This window comes from Neophocaena asiaeorientalis, unplaced genomic scaffold, assembly GCF_003031525.2.
Source record: "Neophocaena asiaeorientalis asiaeorientalis breed wild unplaced genomic scaffold, Neophocaena_asiaeorientalis_V1.1 scaffold35, whole genome shotgun sequence".
Lineage (NCBI taxonomy): Eukaryota > Metazoa > Chordata > Mammalia > Artiodactyla > Phocoenidae > Neophocaena > Neophocaena asiaeorientalis.
Genome location: NW_020172984.1, coordinates 335,776 through 355,667, shown reverse-complemented (window position 1 = coordinate 355,667; position 19,892 = coordinate 335,776). Strand labels below are relative to the sequence as shown.

Below are 19,892 nucleotides of genomic sequence, written 5' to 3'. Positions count from 1 at the left end.
CCCGCCCCTTTGCCGCCCCCGCCTCCCGCCGAGCCCGCCGCCTGTTGCTGTTGCTGTCGCTGCCGCGAGGCTCGGTCTGGGTCTGGCGCTGTCCGCCGGGATCCTCTAAAGAGACGCCTCCTCAGCCCTCCTCCTCCCTCCTCCGCGGGGCGCGCTCCCGCCCCTCCGCGTCCCCTCCGGATTCCGGCCCACCGCGCGGGCGCGCGCCCCGTTCCCTGGGAGCCGCGGGGCCCAGCTCTTCCCCGCCGCCCCCCTCGTCCCTCTGGGCCACCCGAACGCCCATATTTTGCACTTCGGCGTCCCCACGGAGCCCTCGCCCAGCCCGGTCGGCCCCTTCTCCGGTCCCCCGAGGCCGCGTCGCCGTCGCGCGGCTTCCAGACTGGCCCTGGGCCGCACCGCAGCCGGCGGGCGCCGGCCTCCTTGCCCCGCAAGATCCACCTGGGCCCCTCGGGGAGGCCGGCTCCGCGGAGCCGAGGGGGCCGAAGGCGGAGGCGGGCTAGGAGGGAGGATGGGGGCTTGCTGTGCGGCAGCCGCGGTGTCGAGGCAGGGAGTGGCAGGCCAGGTGGGCGCCTTGGGCAAGAGGCAAGCCGGGTGCCTGCATCCTGAGCCCACTCGAGAGTGAAAGACCGCCAGGCCGGGAGGGCTCTAGATAATTTCGCTCCTGTTTGGATGAGAAGCCCAGCGGAGTAATGGGTACTGAGGAGTTTCGCACCCGGAGTCTGAAGAAAATGGTCATCATTAAAGACGTTCAGGGACTTCACTTCTGCCGTGGATAGTTCACACTACCTTTCGTAGCTGAGATTTCAGCCATTAGGAAGAGTCAAGGACCCAGTTTCTGGTTAGGTTTGGCGAGGGCAGCCTGGCCTTTTCAGTACGGTGAGTTTCCTATCAGTGCAAAAATTAGAGGAAAATGGAAAAGGAAATTCACATCTTAAGTCCGTGGTGGGAGGGACGGGAGCCAGACCAGTACCTAGGCCGTGCCTGATGTTCCACCCCTGGCCTTGCCATAGGGAATTGGTCACGCTCTAATTGTTAAACTGAGAGAACAGTCATTCTGCAACTTGTATCTCTGTTGCTTGATTTTGGCATGGTGATAATAACTAACAATTGTCCCCTTTGAACCTAAACTATTTCTTTAAATTGTTGTGGGCACACTGAACACAATTTCTGTTTCCAGACGTTTTGGCAACTCCAATTTAGAGTCAACCCTAGGCTTAAAAATGTGTTTTCGATGGTATCATTCAGATCATTTACAAAAGAGGAACTGTTGTGTAGACAATTCCCTCACCCTTCATACCTTAGCTGACAATTTGACTTGAAGTAAGAGTGATTTGTGGTCATTGCTTTCCATACCACTCTCAACTGTGAGGTTCTCTAGGGCAGAGCCAGATCTTATCCAATTTATAGTCCTAAAAACTACCAAAGTGCCTGATCAATAGTAGGCACTCAGTATACGTTTGTTGAATTGAATTCCGCAGCAAGTGATGCTTTGTATTTCCATCTGCTCTGGAGTGTCAACATTTATTTCTTCTGAGCGCAGGACCACTGAGATTCCTGGGATGAGTGGTGGGGAGAAACCGAGCTCCCAGTATAGCATGTTACTCAGTTATGCCATAGGGTTTCCATCTTTGCCTTTTCTGGGTACAACAAGCACCCATGTTTTTTACTGTCCTTTATCTTCCACATCGCCTCCAGGTCAGTGCCAGGCACTGAAGGCAGTAACATGTTGTAAGATGGTAAAAGTGGACAACCATGTAAGGTACTCTCTCACAAAACTAGAACAGTGTACTTGAGCTGGTAATTAGGGTAGCAGTATAATCAATCATTCATATATTTAAATCTAAGTATAAGACAGATGGCTCGCTGCAAGGATGGCTGGTAGAAAGGCAAAGACCCTATTTTTAAAGACCGAATGTTTCATGCACTTCTATGTCTGACTTAGAAAGTGATTAATTTCTCCATTTGCAGGAATTAGTACTGAAATTAATATTAATCAATGGCAAGGAAGAGCAGAACAGAGGATGGTCCTGTGATGGATGGTCACAGCTCCTCCCTTCTGTGATCTCTCTCCTTCAGAAATGACTATTTCCATTTCTTTCATGTATTTGTTTTGTTTGGAAGACTGCTTATGAGCTTCTTAGGATGGTCCTGACTTTATATTTGAGGCCCAGAGAAGTTTGTTTCTTCAAGCTCACACAGCGCGTTTGTGGCAGAGTTGGGCTTAAAATCTTGGATTACTTCCAAATCCAATGTTCACTTTACTTTATCACACTGTGAAACTCTTATATTGATCACTGTGTGTGCTTTGTAAATACTAGATTTCTAACAGCACCCAATTTTCTTCTCATTGCTGACTAGTTCAATTCATATTTATTTTAAGTGAAAACCACTTTCTTCTGATGGCTAGTCTATTGTTTATAGGAAATGAGTTGGTGGGCAAATTCCAGCCCTGTTGGACAGCAGAACCCATCACAACAAATCAATGTCAAAAATGGCACTTCAGGAGCAAGTATACCATTTATTTAGTACCCCCAGTGGAGTAGCTCAAAGTGATTTGAAAATGTCTCATTAATCCTCATGACACCCCTGTGGGATAATAATAATATTATTATAGTGTTTAAGCGTAGAACTGTGGCAAAGCCGACAGCTTCTCTGAGCATGTGCAGAATTTCCTTATATCTCTGTCTTTAATGTTACAGCCTAAGTGAAACCATCAGATTTGCAAACAGCAAAGGTAAATCTTGGTGTTTGGGCTTTCTGTGTTGCTCTGGATGTAGCTTGAGTTTCTTACTGATCACAACAGTACTAGAGATAGCTTATCAGTGGTTTACTGGATGTTTAGCAACCTCTGGAATTAGCCCAGAATTGTTTGAGAGTGGGACAAGGCAGGCCTAGAAATTACCACTAATTACAATTATACATAAATGAATGGAGAAAGAACACCTACTATGTGCAAAGCATTGTTCTAGATACTGTGGGAGTATGAAGTTGGAACATAGATCTTGACCTCAGTAGGCTCACATGGAGCTGGGAAGATGGGATATAAATCCAGGAAAAATCTTAACAGCAGCATTTAGTTAACAATACAAGACAATAGTACCAGAAGTGTCACAAGATACCCTGTGATTATTTGGTCTATTCTAGCCAACCCGGCTGCCTTGTTGTTTCTCAATTATGCCAAGCTGGTTCCTACCTCAGGGTCTTCATACTTGCTCTCCCCTCTGCCTGAAACATTGTTCCTCCAGATTTTCATATGACTTTCTCCATTACTTTAGGCCTCCATTTAAAATGTTACTTCATCAGAAATGACTCCCCTGATGACAACTACTCAATTTCAAAGAGTTCCCCTTCCTCTCGCATCTTGGTAACTTTCTAACCTCTTACCTGCTTTATTTTTTCCTTATTGCATTTATTTACTTGAAATTTTATCTTTATTTGGTTACTTGCTTATTGACTGTCTTCCTGCACTAAAACATAAACTCTCTGATGGCAGCGTTTTGACTTTTTCACTTCTGTGTCACCAAAGTCTAGAACAGTACCTGGCACAATAATAGATGCTCAATCAGTATACATTGAATGGAGGAAAGAAAAGAGGCAGAGTGAACACACAAGACATATGAAGGTACAATGAGTGAACCAGTTTTGCTGGTGTAGAGAGGTTATTTTGGAGAAGTATCTGTCCAGTTCTGGTTCTATTTCATAGAACCTACTGGGCTGTGCATATATATAAGGCTTGTTTTTTAAAGTGTCACTTCCTCCCTGTTTCTCTACTTTCCCTTCTCCCAACCATAATGGATGGGGTCTATCTTGCCCTCCAGAATTACATTCTCAACTCCCTGCTTGGGTATTCTTCCTGCAGATACCCCAAACTTAATATTTATAGCACCGAACTCATTATCTCTCTTTCCAAACTTGCTTCTCTTCCTGTTTTTCTTATTTCATGTGGGAATGTGAAGTCATCCCTGAATCGTTCCTCTACCCCCACACCCAATCAGTCACTAAGTGCTTTCTATTCTCTCTCCAGGTCCCTCTGTATTCTGTCCTCACCTCTCCATTCTCACCGCCATGATCATTTCATAACAGGCTCCCTGCTTTCAGTCTCTCTTTTATGTATTTCATCTTCCAGGAAGCAGCCAAGTTATTTTTGTAAAACGTAGATTTGATCACATTGCTCTCTAGTGCTGCTGTGATGATTGGCCCTGACCTGTCTTTCTGGCAGCCTCTTCTGTGTTCCTTCCGTACCACTTGCTGGTCCCTGAACATGCCACCCAGTTACACACTGCCAAGCCTTTGCTCGTGCTCCAGCTCCCTGGACATCCTGTCCACCTTTTCCCCACTAGTGAATTCAGTCTTTAAGGCCCAGCTTAGAGGTCACCTCTTGTGAGACCCTGAGCCTTGCTGTCAGCCATGATTACCACTGCGAAAAAAGCTCAAAATAAAACTGATTATAAATGAACTTATGATTCTCTTTCTCATCAGAGCTTCTATGGCATTTTGTTCAGAGCTCCATTAGAGGGCTTTACTGAACTATATTTAGTGTGTATGATATGATCTGTCTCCCTATGAGAATGTGGACTCCATAATACTGATCGTTAACATAGTGAGCAGTGAATACACTGTGCTAAGACAGGACTGTGTATGCACCTTACATGCAGTAACCTTCAACAGCCCTGTGGGTGTGTAATATTAGTACTATTAGTTCACACGTGGAGAGACTGAGTGCAGACTGGTAACATCACTCCTTGCAAGAGTACACAGCCAGGAAATGATAGAACCAGGATTCAAACTGAGAAGTCCACAATCTCAAGCCCTACCTGAGACCACCTCTGTGAGGATTGGAGGGCTTGTCTCATTCATCTTCATATTTCCAGTGTTCAGTATTGTGCTGATATATGAAAACTGTTTTTTGAATAGTATAATAGAAGAAAAGCGATTATGAAGCATGAATACCTATTCATTAAAAAACTGATAGACCATAATAAAGCTATTAGTCCTGTTCCCCAAGGCAAAGGTTAAAAAAGTGCTCTTCTGAATTTGTACCATTTTTTTAAAAGAAGAACGATGCCCTATACAAGGAGGAAGTGATTCCAGAAGTAATGGGTTGGCCAAAAAGTTTGTTCGGGTTTTCTGTAGCATCTTAAGGAAAACTCCAAATGAACTTTTTTGGCCAACACAATAAATGCAGACTCCTGGGGTTTGGGGTCCTGAATGGGGTTAGGATGGCTCTCTGATGTTGCTCTGTCCCTCAGAATCACCCAACAGTCTGTGTTCCCACATGGCAGGGTGATTCTCAGAAAAACATTTCTATCCTGAGAAGACTGAATTCTCTCAGCAAATATGCCAGCGGAGGAGTTAAAAGTATTACGTTAGGGCAAGCATTTAAATAAGTCCAGTGTTTCTTCTTGAGCCTCTGTGTAGAAGAGGATGCAATCAGACACTGAAACACCTGCGTGGCTTTTTCTGCTTCTGGTTAGTTTATTGAAAAATCAGGCACAGCCATACCTCTAATCATAGACAAAATGTGCGATTAATGATGAGACAAGCAGTAAACTCCCTGGTATGTACAAATTATTTGTTTGCAGATGGGAATCTTAACATTTGTAGAAGCAATTGAATGGCTTTAGAACACTACCAAACATATTCACTTTCCTCTAGTGAGATGTACGTTACAAATAATACTTTCACCATGGTTTTCCTCAAAGTGAGTTTGACCAAGAATGTTTTAAAATATCTAGAAAATTCCTTTTATTTGTTTCTTCATGGTCCTCTGTGACACACTTTATTGTGAAGCTATGAGTGAGCCACAATAAAATTAATTTCAAGAGCTAAAAGGGATTATTTTAGTTATATGATTGAGTTGATAGTAATGTGAACTTTGAACATACACTGACACATGATTGTAAAGCTTTAGCAGATATTTATAGAAATTTATTGAAATACTGTAAAGTCAAGGGTAAATGTTGATTGAGATTTCTTTTGTATTGACGTTCTGGTGAAAACTAAAACATCGTTTATTAATCTACAGACATAATGTCACAGTGTTATTACTTTGTCATTACATTTTGCAATGATGTTGACAAAGGAATTCAAGAACAGCATTACCATTTTATTGAGTTTTCATGGCAATGGTAATAATGTTAATGAAAGTGTATAAAGGCACAGAATGATCCAATAAATACTGAGTATTATAATGACAAAAGAATATGAATGCAATTCTTTGGGAACTTCATCATACCTGAGATAAAATGCAAAGGATACATCAGCTGGTTATAAAATGGATGCAAATAAAACTAAACCACATTGTGATATGTTAGTCCCCTCCCGATCCAGACTCAGCTACGAGTATTGAAAATCTTCATGTATAGTCTTCACTCAGGACAACTCCATTCATGAGCCAATTCTAAGCAAACTTGTCAGAATATATTGGAAATCTCATTCTTACCCTCACCCATGGCGATGGGTCTAGAATCTATGGGTGATGGGTCTAGAATCTATCTTGTTGCCCTAATTCCAGTGTGCCTGGGATGGGACCCCCATCGCCTATAAAGCTTCATTCAGCCTTGTGCTGAACCCCTGCCATATTTTGCATGGCAGTAGGACCAGACCTCTACCTTAGCTTGCTACTGTCTCTCCAGTTTGCCCATTGAAATGAAAACCCTATCCTGAAACCTCAGTTGGCTTGTTGAGATCCCCTTTCTCCTTTTTGCCCTTAGTAGGTCTCCCAAAGGCTGAATCCTGCCATAGGCTGGAGTTCTTATCTATGCCAGGTGGGCCTCTTGGAGCTACATAGCCTCTACCACTCACCTGACTACTAGGATTGCCATTGTCTTTGCCCATCCTCTGGCCTTACATCTGCCACTGGTCTGGACCCCAGTCTGGACCTCATAGATAATGAGACTTTCCCAGCTTGCACCCAGATTTTATTCTCTCTCCTAGGATTTTATGACTTGAGAAGTTGGTCACTCTCCTTGGGGACCTGTCCTAAAGGTGAATTTATTCTCCTAGCCTGTACTCTCACCATTCCCAGCTTCCCTCCATATCCTTACCATCCAACTGAAGTCCTAGAATGCCTCATGACTGAATTACATGGGTTGATATGCACAGCTAGAAATGCTAAACCAATTTAAACTGAAGTCCATTGTTTATATAGTAATTCAAATGAACTGATATATATATATAATCAAATATATATAATCAAATATATATCAGTTCATTAAAATATATATCAGTTATAAATATATATACTATATATATACATCAATTCATGTAAATGTAAAATGGGGATATATATATCCCCATATGTATATGTTTTATAAAGGATAAATTGTCCTGATTTCCCACCCCTATAAAACTCCACTTGAATTTAGGAATCCACCTGCAAGATGCCAGTCTCAACGTGCACGTGAACAAAACTTTCTGCCAAATGTTTTTATGTCAAAGATTAGTTTTCAGAAAAAGCCTATTTGAGCATGTTTATCCAGTATGTCATTATTCAGAACAAGCTAAGTTAAGCTGTGCTGGGGATTCCCTGATGGTCCAGTGGTTAAGACTTGGCCTTCCAATGCAGGGGGTGCAGGTTCAATCACTGGTCAGGGAGCTAGCATCCCTCATGCCTCATGACCAAAAAACCAGAACATAAAAAAAAAAACAGGAGTGGGACTTCCCTGGTGGTCCAGTGGTAAAGAATCCATCTTGCAATGCAGGGGACGTGGGTTTGATCCCTGGTCGGGGAACTAAGATCCCATATGCCATGGGGCAACAAAGCCCGTGCGCCACAACTACTGAGACCACTCCTCAATTAGAGAGCCTGTGTGCTGCAACCTACAGAGCCCATGTGCTCTGGAGCTCGCGCTCCACAACTAGAGAAGAGAAAGCACACATGCCACGAGAGAGAAGCCCACGTGCCGCAGCGAAATATCCCTCATGCTGCAACAAAGATTCCACGTGTCTCAACTAAGACCCAACAGCCAAAAGAAAAAATTAAAACGAACAAATAAACAAACAAAAAAAACAGTAGCAATATTGTAGCAAATTCAATAAAGACTTTTAAAATGCTCCACATCAAAAAAAATCTTAAAAAAAAAAACGATGTGCTGTAACGTAGCAGAAAGTGTTCTATCATTGGATTAAAACTATCTGAAGTTAAAGTGACCTTGACAAATCCATATTACCTCTCTATCTCAGTTTTTCATCTGTAAAATGAATAAAATTAAGCTGCATGATATGAAAATTAAATGAAATTATGTATGTGAAAGTACTCAGTTCCTCATCTTGCATACACTAGGTGCTCAGTTGTTCGTTCACTCATACTTTCCATACAACATAAATGCATGGGGGGGGGAGTGAGGAGGGAGAGGGTGAGATGATTGTGAAATCACAATCATACTTCTGATTGTGAAAGGCCACGTGCAATGCTTTATCTGTTGTGTCTCAAAGAAGGACAGGCCTCTCGCTTCTGGCTTTAATCAACCTGTGGCCCAGGAGCACCCACACTGAGCAGGGCTTACAAAACTCGTCAGAGAACAAAGGGCATCCTTTAGAAGCAGACTCTGGAACTTCCTGGTTTTAGTACTCTCATCTCAGTCTCTTCAAAGCTCAGTGCTTTGCAATTAGTAGGCATGCAAAAAATATTTGTTGAAGTAAACTTGTTAAAAAAGACAATCTAGTCTAACACATTCATTTTACAGATGGAGTAATTATGGTCTTAAGATGTAAGTAACTTCTATCCAAGGTCCAGCATTTAGTTAGTGACAGAGTCAGGATAGAATCTACTATTACTAATTTCCAGCCAGGTTCTTTTAACTTTTATCCCTACTTTTCTTCTTTACTAATTTACTCATTTATTCAGAGAACTTCTTCCCTCTGTTCCTCCTTTCTTTCCTTTTCATGACACCTACACTTGCTAAACACCTGGAATTAAAGATGGTTGAGACACATGCCTGAGACATCCTGCCTTATCTGACCTCCCTGGGCCTGCCCTCAGTCCTGTCTGTATCTGCAGCACCAGCAGGGCTCTTTTTGCATTAGCTGACTTCTCTGCCTAGATCCTCGATTACCTTCCTTTTCTTTTTAGCCTTTTTTTACTCCTACAGACTTTCTGCAGCTTCCAAACTTAGCCATCAACGCATAGGGCGGGATTTCTTCTGTAGAGCTCCTCTCCTTTGGGCCCGTAAATCCTGGCGCAGCTAGAGGCCTAGGCAGAGCTGAGATTCTGCCCCTTTGGTGACTCTACTGGTGCCCCCTGCTGGGGAGAGCATGACAACCTCTGGCTTCAAGCACCACACTGAAGAGCCTACCCTTGACATGATCAGCACTACACGATTCTTGAACCCATTCCAACTGGGACAGCAACCTCAGCAATGGCAGCTGAATGGGGCCTGGAGTAGGTCATAAACCCTCCTTCTGACATGCTGATGCGAACCTTAAGGTATCTGCATGTCTACCAAGTTGCTGTCTGCCCTACCTCCTGTCCTGCTCACCCAGTTCTTAAGACTTGAGTTCTGCCTCATTTTCCCTTTGTTAAAACTGGACTACCTCCCTAGCAGCTCCTACCAGGCTCCTCCTTGGGAGACTGGCCCTGCTACCCGAGGCACCATCTGTTGATTGAATCCTGTTCTCCAAGGGCTACCCTCCTAGTCAGCATCAAGCTGTCTGGACCTCCACTGCTACACCAACCCCAGTGTGGACATGATTGCACATAGTTCTCCACACGATGGATGTGGCTGATTCACCTTTCTCTGCCTCCCTGATGAGGAGATGCCCTGGCAGGTTAGGCCCTAGCAAGATGACAGGTTTCAGGGATGGGCACAGGGAAGTCACTTTCTTTCACTCAGGAGGATAAAACAGCAAAATCTTGGAACGATTCAACCCCCAAATGTCAAGAGATGTAGAAACTGACTGTGCTGCGGCGATACATATTATTAATGAACAGAAGTGCACCTCTGTGCCCAGAAAACACTGGCTGCATAGCTTTGGAAGGTAATGCATTGCTGAGTACTTCTGACACCCCATCCTGAGGCTGATTTCTAAACAAATGGGCTGAAACTCAATGACCCCTAATTCTGAAGCACAAGGGCTCTGGGCCCACCTCAGCATGAAGAATGGAATCAAGGGTGCCAACTAGAGAGAATATGACAGATGCTCACATTCAAATCTGTAAGCTGAGGGCGTGTCAAGTGCATCTGAGTACTTTAGTGCTTCGTGAATGGTCCAGCTACATTATCAAGCCCGGGTATTGAGAAACGAATAAGCGAACCACTCTTACTTATTAAAATACTGTGTGCCTGAGTCAGAGGAAAAGCTGAAGATCATTAGATCATTGGAATATTCCTTTTTGGTCAGCTGTTACTGAATCTAGATTGACTTTGGAGGTCAAAAAATCTTAACTATGTGCCACATAAAATATATTGTAAATGTGGTATTCTGAGTTTATTTTCCTAAGATAATAAACATGGTAACAGAAAATTGATAGCAAGACCAAGAAACATGTAACATTCAGTTTGCCAGTTTTTCTTAGTTCACCTGGTGAATGATCTCCTGTTTCAATAAAGGAGCATGTTTAGGAAACTCAAAGATAGGTTGGTTTTATAATCTCTCTGTTTAGATTATAGGAGCAGGGGCCATGTCTTCTTCAACATTTCCCTCCTCAGTGCCTGATAGAGTGCTTTTCTACATAGTAGGGCTCCATAGATATTAATAGAATGCTTAATGAATTATTCATTTCCTATGCTGACCAAAAGAGCCAGCTCACAGATAAGTTTCAACATATCCTTTTGCTGCCTGAATGCAGTCTTGGTCATAGTCTGCAACCACTTATGTAATTTCCTCCCATTTTAACATATTTAGAAATTTACATTATGTACCAGGTCTATAAAATCTCTGAGACAGAGTGTGAAGTGCAAGGTCAGTGCTACTTTTGCACCCGAATATAACCCTTAGGAGAATAAGGTAATGGATTTCAAACTGTACATTTCAATATGACAATAATATAAAGGCAGATTAATATATGTTTTTAATCATTTTTCTTACAGCTTTATCACCACTCACCCCTCCCCAAAGCCTCATAGCAAGCTTTAGTAAGATGTTTACTTATTTAGATACACCTTACACATAGTATGGAGTTTGTATAAATGCAATAAAAATCCATAACACTGCTGTATAATATAGAGCAGGGAAAAGCAGGGCCCTTTTTCTCTGGGGCTAGAATATAAAGCAGTTTCAGTCGCTAAGACAGGTTAATTCTTGAGAGTCAGAAAACAGTCTTCAATCCCAGTTGGTCCAATTTCTGCCAAATAACCAGGATGATAAATGCATCATTCCTCAAGGACAGAAGACATGTTGGAAATCAGGTAACTGAATTTCAAATATGAAATATATCTAATTGATTTGCAGTGCTGTCCCTGGTATACTGCCCACTGAGGATGAAAAATTCTAAGGATTCTGAACCTGTGATACCAGATTAAAAAAACACCAGCTGCCACTCCTGCTTAGGAGACAAGAAGACAGAAAAAGCATGAAGGAGAGTGATGCATGACCCGTAAGTCCTGTGGGCTGCTGTACTTTATCAACCAGAGACTAGTAGCAAGAAAACATATTATGGGGCCAATTTTGTTGTCAGCTGTACCTTCAACTAGTGTATGTCAAATAGCCTGGCTTTTAATGGGAAACTTCACATACAGAGGCAGAATTTAGATGAGCAGGCCAAAGAAACCGTGAGCAGGCCAAAGAAACCATCTACGGCAGGAGATAAACGTGTCTTTTAGCCTATCTTTATCTGGCTTATGAAATAATATTACCAAGCAGTGATTTCTCTTCTTTTTGTGGTCTGACGTTAGTCATTTTTTTCACCCTTAGAACTGCATTAAACTGAAGGAATGGGACTTCAGTTAATATTATAATAATCTCCATTGCTGATAGTCATTTTAAGCTCATTGCCATCAAATTTCTGCATAATGTTTTAAAAGATGCTCAAGAGATTAAAAATCCTGATTAAATATTTCCAGTTCTTTCTAATATAAATCTGTACAGCTTAAAAGTATTAATATGATACATGCTGAGAATAGCCACATCCACAATAAATATGTTGGACCATTATAAATTGCTATATTTATCTGATTTATTTTCCCGAATGTTGCCTTGGGCTCCAAAAACAGATTAATGGAGAGTTCTGCCTGGTATAAAAGGCTGTCAGAAATAATTTTGGCTAGCTACATGAGGACCAATTTATATGTCGATTACACATCTGCCAAGCATTTAGCATAACAAATCAACATAGAATGTGAGAAGAGATATTGTTACAAAAGTAAAAACCAAGACCATAGTTAAATTAATGGCTGTTTAAAATATAATGTTTGTTATATCTCCTGAAAATTGGGCAACCAGCAAAAAGTACTAATACATTTTGGCATTTACATTTTTTTTTCCATTTAAAAGGTGTGATAACGGCTTATGTGGATATTTGCTTTTTTTTTTTTTTTTTTTTTGTGGTACGCGGGCCTCTCACTGTTGTGGCCTCTCCCGTTGCAGAGCACAGGCTCTGGACGCGCAGGCTCAGCGGCCATGGCTCATGGGCCCAGCCGATCCGCAGCATGTGGGATCTTCCCGGACCGGGGCTCGAACCTGTGTCCCCTGCATCGGCAGGCGGACTGTCAACCACTGCACCACCAGGGAAGCCCTGGATATTTGCTTTTTAAGACAGGTTGAGGGTCAGTCCTATGAATGGGGAAACTTAAACATTAGAGCTACCTTTTGAAGAGGCTGGTTTAATCGAATTCTTAAACTAGCTGTTTTTTAATTTTTATTTTATTTTTTAAATTAAAGTACATTTGATTTACAATGTTGGGCTAGTTTCTGGTATACAGCAGAGTGCTTGTGAATATTGAATATAGTTCCCTGCCTGCACAGTAGGACCTTGTGGTTTATCTATTTTATATATAATAGGTCCTATCTGCTAATCCATAACTCCTTTTATCCCTCCCCCCAACCTTTTTCCTTTGGTAACCATAAGTTTGTTTTCTTTCTATGTGTGTGAGTCTGTTTCTGCTTTGTAAATAAGTACATTTGTGTCATATTTTAGCTTCCACATATAATTGATACCATATGGTGTTTGTCTTTCTCTTTCTGACTTACTTCACTTAGTATGGTAAGTCTTTCTGACTTACTTCACTTAGTATGGTAATCTCTAGGTCTAACTATGTTGCCGCAAATGGCATTATTTCATATTTTTATGGCTGAGTATTATTCCATTTTGTGTGTGTGTGTGTGTGTATTGAATATATATGCTGGGGATTTCTTGTACAATCAACTCCATTTCATTATTTTTTATGAAGTGACATAGAGTCTGGACTGATGGGCACATTTGCATGTGTTCTGGTTCATCTCCTTATGGCTAAGTTCTAAAACATTCTCAGACCTATCTTTATATGATAACATTATTAATTCATCCTCAGATATGCACTGGAGATTATGTGCTAGGGTTTTATTTTAACATCATCACCCCCAATATACATACTGATTTTTTTTTTACAATTCCAAATTCATTGGGCAATTTTGAAATCCTTGTCTTCTCCGGTAAGAGTCTTTTAAAAATTACTGAAAACTGTAAATAAAAGTATCTAAAATCTTCACTGGTAATTTCCATAACATACTCTAATTTTACTAAATAACAAAAATTGCTTAAAGCAAAAAGTAGAATTTTATCTTCACAACTTTGCCTAATATGCTGGAGTAAGATACTCTATTCATCTTTTAGTTAATGCTTATGTTCTTGCCGTTGGCTTGTTTACAGATTATTTCATTAGGTTGCCCTCTAATTCCAAGCTTTTATAGTCTAAAATCTGCCCAGTGTATGTGCACGTAGAAGTCTAGAGGAGCTTCAGGGTAATAGGAAGAACTCAAGACTCTAAGCGCAGAGATAGGGTTTAAATCCTAACTCCCTGGGTTCCTAAATCTCTCTGAGCCTTCAATTTCTTCATCTGTTATTAGGGGATGATAACAACCAGTTTACAAGGTGATTGTGAGGAGTAAATGAAATAAGATACAAAGAGTACCTAGCACAGTGCCAGTTATATATTTGATGTGATACGCTCTAAAAGTGTTTGCGCATTTTTGCTGGAAGTCAAATGTCAGCACAGCATTGTCTCTCACTTGAGTGGAAGAACTGGCCATTGGACAGAGACAGCTGTGTATCAACAGATGGCCCTGGGTCAGTTAAATTCAATTTGAGTGAATGAATAATAAGTGCCCGCACAGCACTTTGTCCATTACTAAGACCTTCATACTGGTCTGGATTAACTTCTGTAGCACATCCCTGGCTGCTGAGTCTCCTGGATTTGCTGAACTAGACAATTTCATCCACACCCACTTCTACCTGGGTTTGAAGAACCATCTAAAGGGATGAAATGATTGGGGAAAATTTTCATCCCATCTCAGGTCTGCTTTACATAAAGGATGCTGGCTGCTGAGCAGTAAGCCATCAGGAGAAGAGCAAGTAAAACAATATGACACGTAGGGCCTGCCTTGAGAGATGAGATTCACATATTCTTCAGCAAACCAGATGAAGAAAATCCTTCAGCACAGAAATAAGATCTGAGCACTCTGGAGCTCAACTAACTCATCTCTGGCAGTCCAGGCTGTTCCCTACAACTTGCCCATTTCAGCTGGTTAGCCCTATCTTTCCAAAAGACTCTGTGTTACACATAATCCACAGCTGGGAAATAAAAACAATGTCTGCTTTGCCTTCTTATCCCCTTGTAATCAAAGCTTATGGCCTCCAAAAATATGGCAGCTAATGGGGCTTGGGAAATGCAACAAATACCAGTTTCAAACCAGGTTGAATCATTGCCAAGGAACACAAGTTGACAAATGTGAGACACTGTTGAGGTTCCTAGTGGCAATTGTCAGTTTAGCAAAAGAGCAGTGCTTTTGAAGCCAGATTTGGAGAGCAGATTCTGTGAAAAATATATAATTCTGCTGCTTCCCAGGACTTGGTTCTAATTTTGGTTTTGAGCTGTCCTCAAAGCTCCCACCTCTCACATATTCATTCTATTTGGGGGCTTACTGTGGAGGAAGACAGCTAATGCTACGTCCAGAAAGAGAAAAAATAAGTCCAAATATTTGTTTTTCTTCTTTTTTTTATGTTTTTCTTCTTGAAACAGAAACACAAATTCAAAAGTATCTGGGTTTTATGTTTACAGCTGTCCTTCATCACCAGCAGAGCTCACTAGTCTGCTCATCTCAGCCTACTGTGAGCAGATATTTCACTGACATTTTTTTTTGCTCACTTGTAAATCTCTCTGCAGCTCAGCACTGGTTCCCCACCTTTCTCCCTCCTGACTCTGCTCTAATCCCCATGCCTTCCCAGGCTTCCTGGGGCTAATGTTAGGAGAAAGGAGGGATCCAGGAGTCTAACAAGAGGCAGTCTTCTGATATCCACTGATGTGGATCAGTGGGGGGGATGGCAATGGGGGACCAGCTGTAGGGCAGCGTGACTATGCTCCCTGCAGACATGGCTTCTCCCTTGAGTTTGGCGACCATCCCCCATGAGCTTGTGCTGGGAGTTCCAGGTGCCTATCTCTTATTCTCAGAACCTCCTCTGCTGCCAAGACTCCTGAGACCCTAAGGAGTGAGGTCTGAGGCCAGGGTGAGCCTGAAGGACTCAGGGTGGCAGGTGAGATTTTGTCCTGATTTGGTCCTGGGGATGAGCATGCTGTACAGGATGGTAGGTTGACTCCTCCACCCCAAGTCTTTGGCTGGTCTGATTCCTTCAGTATATGGGTATGTGCTGGGTTAGGGTCCCAGGATCTGCTACCTACCCACTGGAATGTGTAAAGTGGTCCTATTTCCATCTTAATGCTAAGGAAGACCTTGCCTTCATATGCCTATATGATGACTGAAGGAATTGTCTGAGATGGCATTTTCCAGACCATTCGATTGATCTATGAGTTTTAGTAACAAAGCAGATTAAAGATAGGTCTGCTCTGTGGATCTAAAGTGATGTGCGTTACTTCTCTCTAATCACAGAATTGCTGCCCAACACCTCTTTTCCTCTTTGAATTCTTCGTCTTTTCAAGGGTCTGGGGACCACTTTCCTGATCAAGACACAATCTAGGGATTTATTCTGAACTTTCTGTCTTTATCTCTAGTGCTCTGAGCATCTTAGCTTGAAGTTGGAGTTGTGGCTGGGCATTGGGCTTTGACTGGGCTTTTCCCATTGTCAGCAGAGTGCAGCTGGCTTTGGCTGGGTTTGGAGATTCTCCAGCTAAGTCCCACCCTCAGAGAGGGTGCCATGGCTTCAGCCACTAGAGAAGTTCTCAGGAGTTACAGTAATAGCAGCTTTCTCAGAATCCACAGGAGACTGAGGGGACAAAACAGAGAAAATGAAAAGCTTCTAGAGAGTTGGGATTTTCTTCTTTTCCAACAAGAGGTTTCATCATCACATTTCCCCCAATGTTGCTGCACTGCTGCTTTATAAGCTCCATGTCTAATTCTGGCTCATTTGGAAAAAGGTCTGCTAGAATCATTTCCCACTGCATTCTCTTTATATTTCTTCTCATAACAGGCTAGGCCTAGAGTTGTGATAACGATTAAAGCTCTGACTAAAATAATATTACTACTCATAATACTTATGAGCCACCTAAATGACAGGAACTTTTGGTAAGTAAAAAAAATTGTAAGGAAATATTTTGTAAATATTTGACCTGTAGGTTGTTATCTCCATTTTGGACATGGGGAAACTGAGCCTTAGGACTCATAAATATATTGTGGGAATAGAATAAGCTAATGTCTGAAAAGTGCTCAGGACATAGTAACAACTTGATAAAAAATATTGTTATTATTCTTGGTTTTATCTATTGCCGTTTGAGGATGACAAAGAGGGAATAAAAGGCCAACATTTAGAATCTTTTGGAGAGGGACAGCTTGTCTCTCAGACAGCCCTTGAAGAATAAGGACCCTGGTTGGCCTATCAGAGTAGGCCCATGGTTCTCAACCTTTGGCTTACATCAGAATTAGCTGTGGAGTCTTAAGAACTAGTGATTCCTAAGACCTATCCTAGACTTCCCCAATCAAAATCTCCAAAGATAGGTCTTAGAAGCCCATATTTAAAAAACAGCAACACTTGGTCAGATGAGACTGTTGGGCACAGAGTCTGGGGGCTGACCTCTATTTTGGGTCTTGGAAAATTTTTGCTGGAGGTGATAAGTTTCAGGAGATGGACTCACATTAACGCGATTATCACAAGTGTCTAATGCGTGGATCAGAGTGACAATTGACAGTGAGAACTGTAACAGAGCCTCAGGTTCTTGTCATGCCTTCCCAGCAGGCTGAATATGGCCAGGTAAGCCAGGGACCTAGAGGCAGGGGTCATGATTGGGTGATCTTGAGATTCAGGGCCACCAAACATCATGCACTTGAGGTATCCATCTCCATTAGAAGAAGGTACCTGCTGTGGAAACAGAATAACCATGTTCACGAGCCCAGATGCACTGCCAGATTTGATCTCTGGCCATCTCCTGTCCTGGTGCTACCATCCTGAAAATACATTACTTTTAGATTAAAAAATACAATGTAGTTGGTTAGCTTTGTCCTTTTCTAGTTAAAACCCAATCCAAATGCTTATAGCTAGCAAGAGTTTAGAGATACAGATACAGACATTCTTATACTTGGCTTATTACTGGGAAATAAGCACAATCTTTCTGGAGACCTTTTAACGCAAAGTGTCAGTAGCTACAAGGATGTTTCTTGGCACTACAAGTAATGCAAAAAATTGGAAGCAAACTTGGTGTTCAATATATTCATTATTTTATATATATACATAATGGGATGACATTAAAATATTCACAACATATTGTTAAGTGAAAACGCATGCTTCAAAACAATATGACTAAATTTTTGTGTTTGTGAAAAAAGATACACCAAAATGTTAACGTAAATTTCTCTGGGTGATTGGATTATGAATGATTTTATTTTCCGTTTTTACATATCTATCTATACATTTAAAAAAACTTTTATCATAAGAATATATATTAATTTTATTATTAGAAAAATCAAATAAACATTATCATAAAAGCCACAGTCCAGGTAAGTCTTTCTGAAGTTATATCTGGGTCATCATACCTATATTTTGGGTGGTCTTCAAATACGGATTTTAAGGCTGTGTTATTTCTATAAATGGTGACTATCATTCATTACTGTTTAATCTGTACTGACCCAATTCACAGGAGATAATCCTAATTTCAGTTTTGGTGTTCATAGCTGTCGACCCCTGGTGTTGTGCACACAATTTAGCCACTGTGATGGGGACATTCATCCAATAAACATTTATTTATTTATTTATTAACATCTTAAATTGTAGTATAATTCTTTTACAATGGTGTGCTAGTTTCTGCTCTATAACAAAGTAAATCAGCTATACATACACATATATTCCCATATCTCCTCCCTCTTGTGGCTCGCTCCCACCCTCTATATCCAACCCCTCTAGGTGGACACAAAACACCAAGCTGATCTCCCTGTGCTATGCAGCTGCTTCCCACTAGCTATCTATTTTACATTTGGTAGTGTATATATGTCCATGCCACTCTCTCATTTCATCCCAGCTTACCCTTCCCCCTCCCCATGTCCTCAAGTCCATTCTCTACATCTGCGTCTTTATTCCTGTCCTGCCCCTACGTTCTCAGAACCATTTTTTGTTTTTCTGGATTCCATATATATGTATTAGCATACAGTATTTGTTTTTCTCTTTCTGACTTTCTTCACTCTGTATGACAGTCTCTAGGTCCGTCCACCTCACTAAAAATAACTCAATTTCGTTTCCTTTATGGCTGAGTAATATTCCATTGTATATATGTGCCACATCTTCTTTATCAATTCATCTGTTGATGGATACTTGGGTTGCTTCCATGTCCTGGCTATTGTAAATAGAGCTGCAATGAACATTGTGGTACATGACTCTTTTTGAATTATGGTTTTCTCAGGGTACATGCCCAGTAGTAGAATTGCTGGGTCATATGGTAGTTCTATTTTTAGTTTTTTAAGGAACCTCCATACTGTTCTCCACAGTGGCTGTATCAATTTACATTCCCACCAACAGTACAAGAGGGGTCCCTTTTCTCCACACCCTCTCCAGCATTTATTGTTTGTAGACTTTTTGATGATGGCCATTCTGACCAGTGTGAGGTGATACCTCATTGTAGACTTGATTTGCATTTCTCTAATGATTAGTGATGTTGAGCATCCTTTCATGTGTTTGTTGGCAATCTATATATCTTCTTTGGAGAATTGTCTATTTAGGTCTTCTGCCCAATTTTGAATTGGGCTGTTAGTTTTTTTGATGTTGAGCTGCACGAGCTGCTTGTTAATTTTGGAGATTAATCCTTCATCAGTTGCTTAGTTTGCAAATATTTTCTCCCATTCTGAGGGTTGTCTTTTCATCTTGTTTATGGGTTCTTTTGCTCTGCAAAAGGTTTTAAGTTTCATTAGGTCCCATTTGTTTATTTTTGTTTTTATTTCGCTTTCTCTAGGAGGTGGGTCTAAAAGGGTCTTGCTGTGATTTACATCATAAAAAGTTCTACCTATGTTTTCCTCTAAGAGTTTGATAGTGTTTGTCCTTACATTTAGGTCTTTAATCCATTTTGAGTTTATTTTTGTGTGTGGTGTTAGGGAGTGTTCTAATTTCATTCTTTTACATGTAGCTGTCCAGTTTTCCCAGCACCACTTATTGAAGAGGCTGTCTTTCCTCCATTGTGTATTCTTGCCTCCTTCATCAAAGATAAGGTGACCATATGTGTGTGTGTTTATCTCTGGGCTTTCTATCCAGTTCCATTGATCTATATTTCTGTTTTTGTGCCAACACCATACTGTCTTGATTACTGTAGCTCTGTAGTATAGTCTGA

General features: G+C 41.3%; 1 protein-coding gene across 1 annotated transcript in view; it reads right to left on the bottom strand.

Annotated features, from left to right (window-relative positions):
* LOC112397824 (potassium voltage-gated channel subfamily A member 3) overlaps positions 1–19,892 on the bottom strand; it is a 57,464-nt gene that overhangs the window by 1,830 nt on the left and 35,742 nt on the right. The window contains exon 3 of the mRNA XM_024742103.1: positions 6–719. Within this exon, the coding sequence (XP_024597871.1) occupies positions 6–719 (714 nt within the window). The remainder of the gene's footprint in view (positions 1–5; positions 720–19,892) is intronic.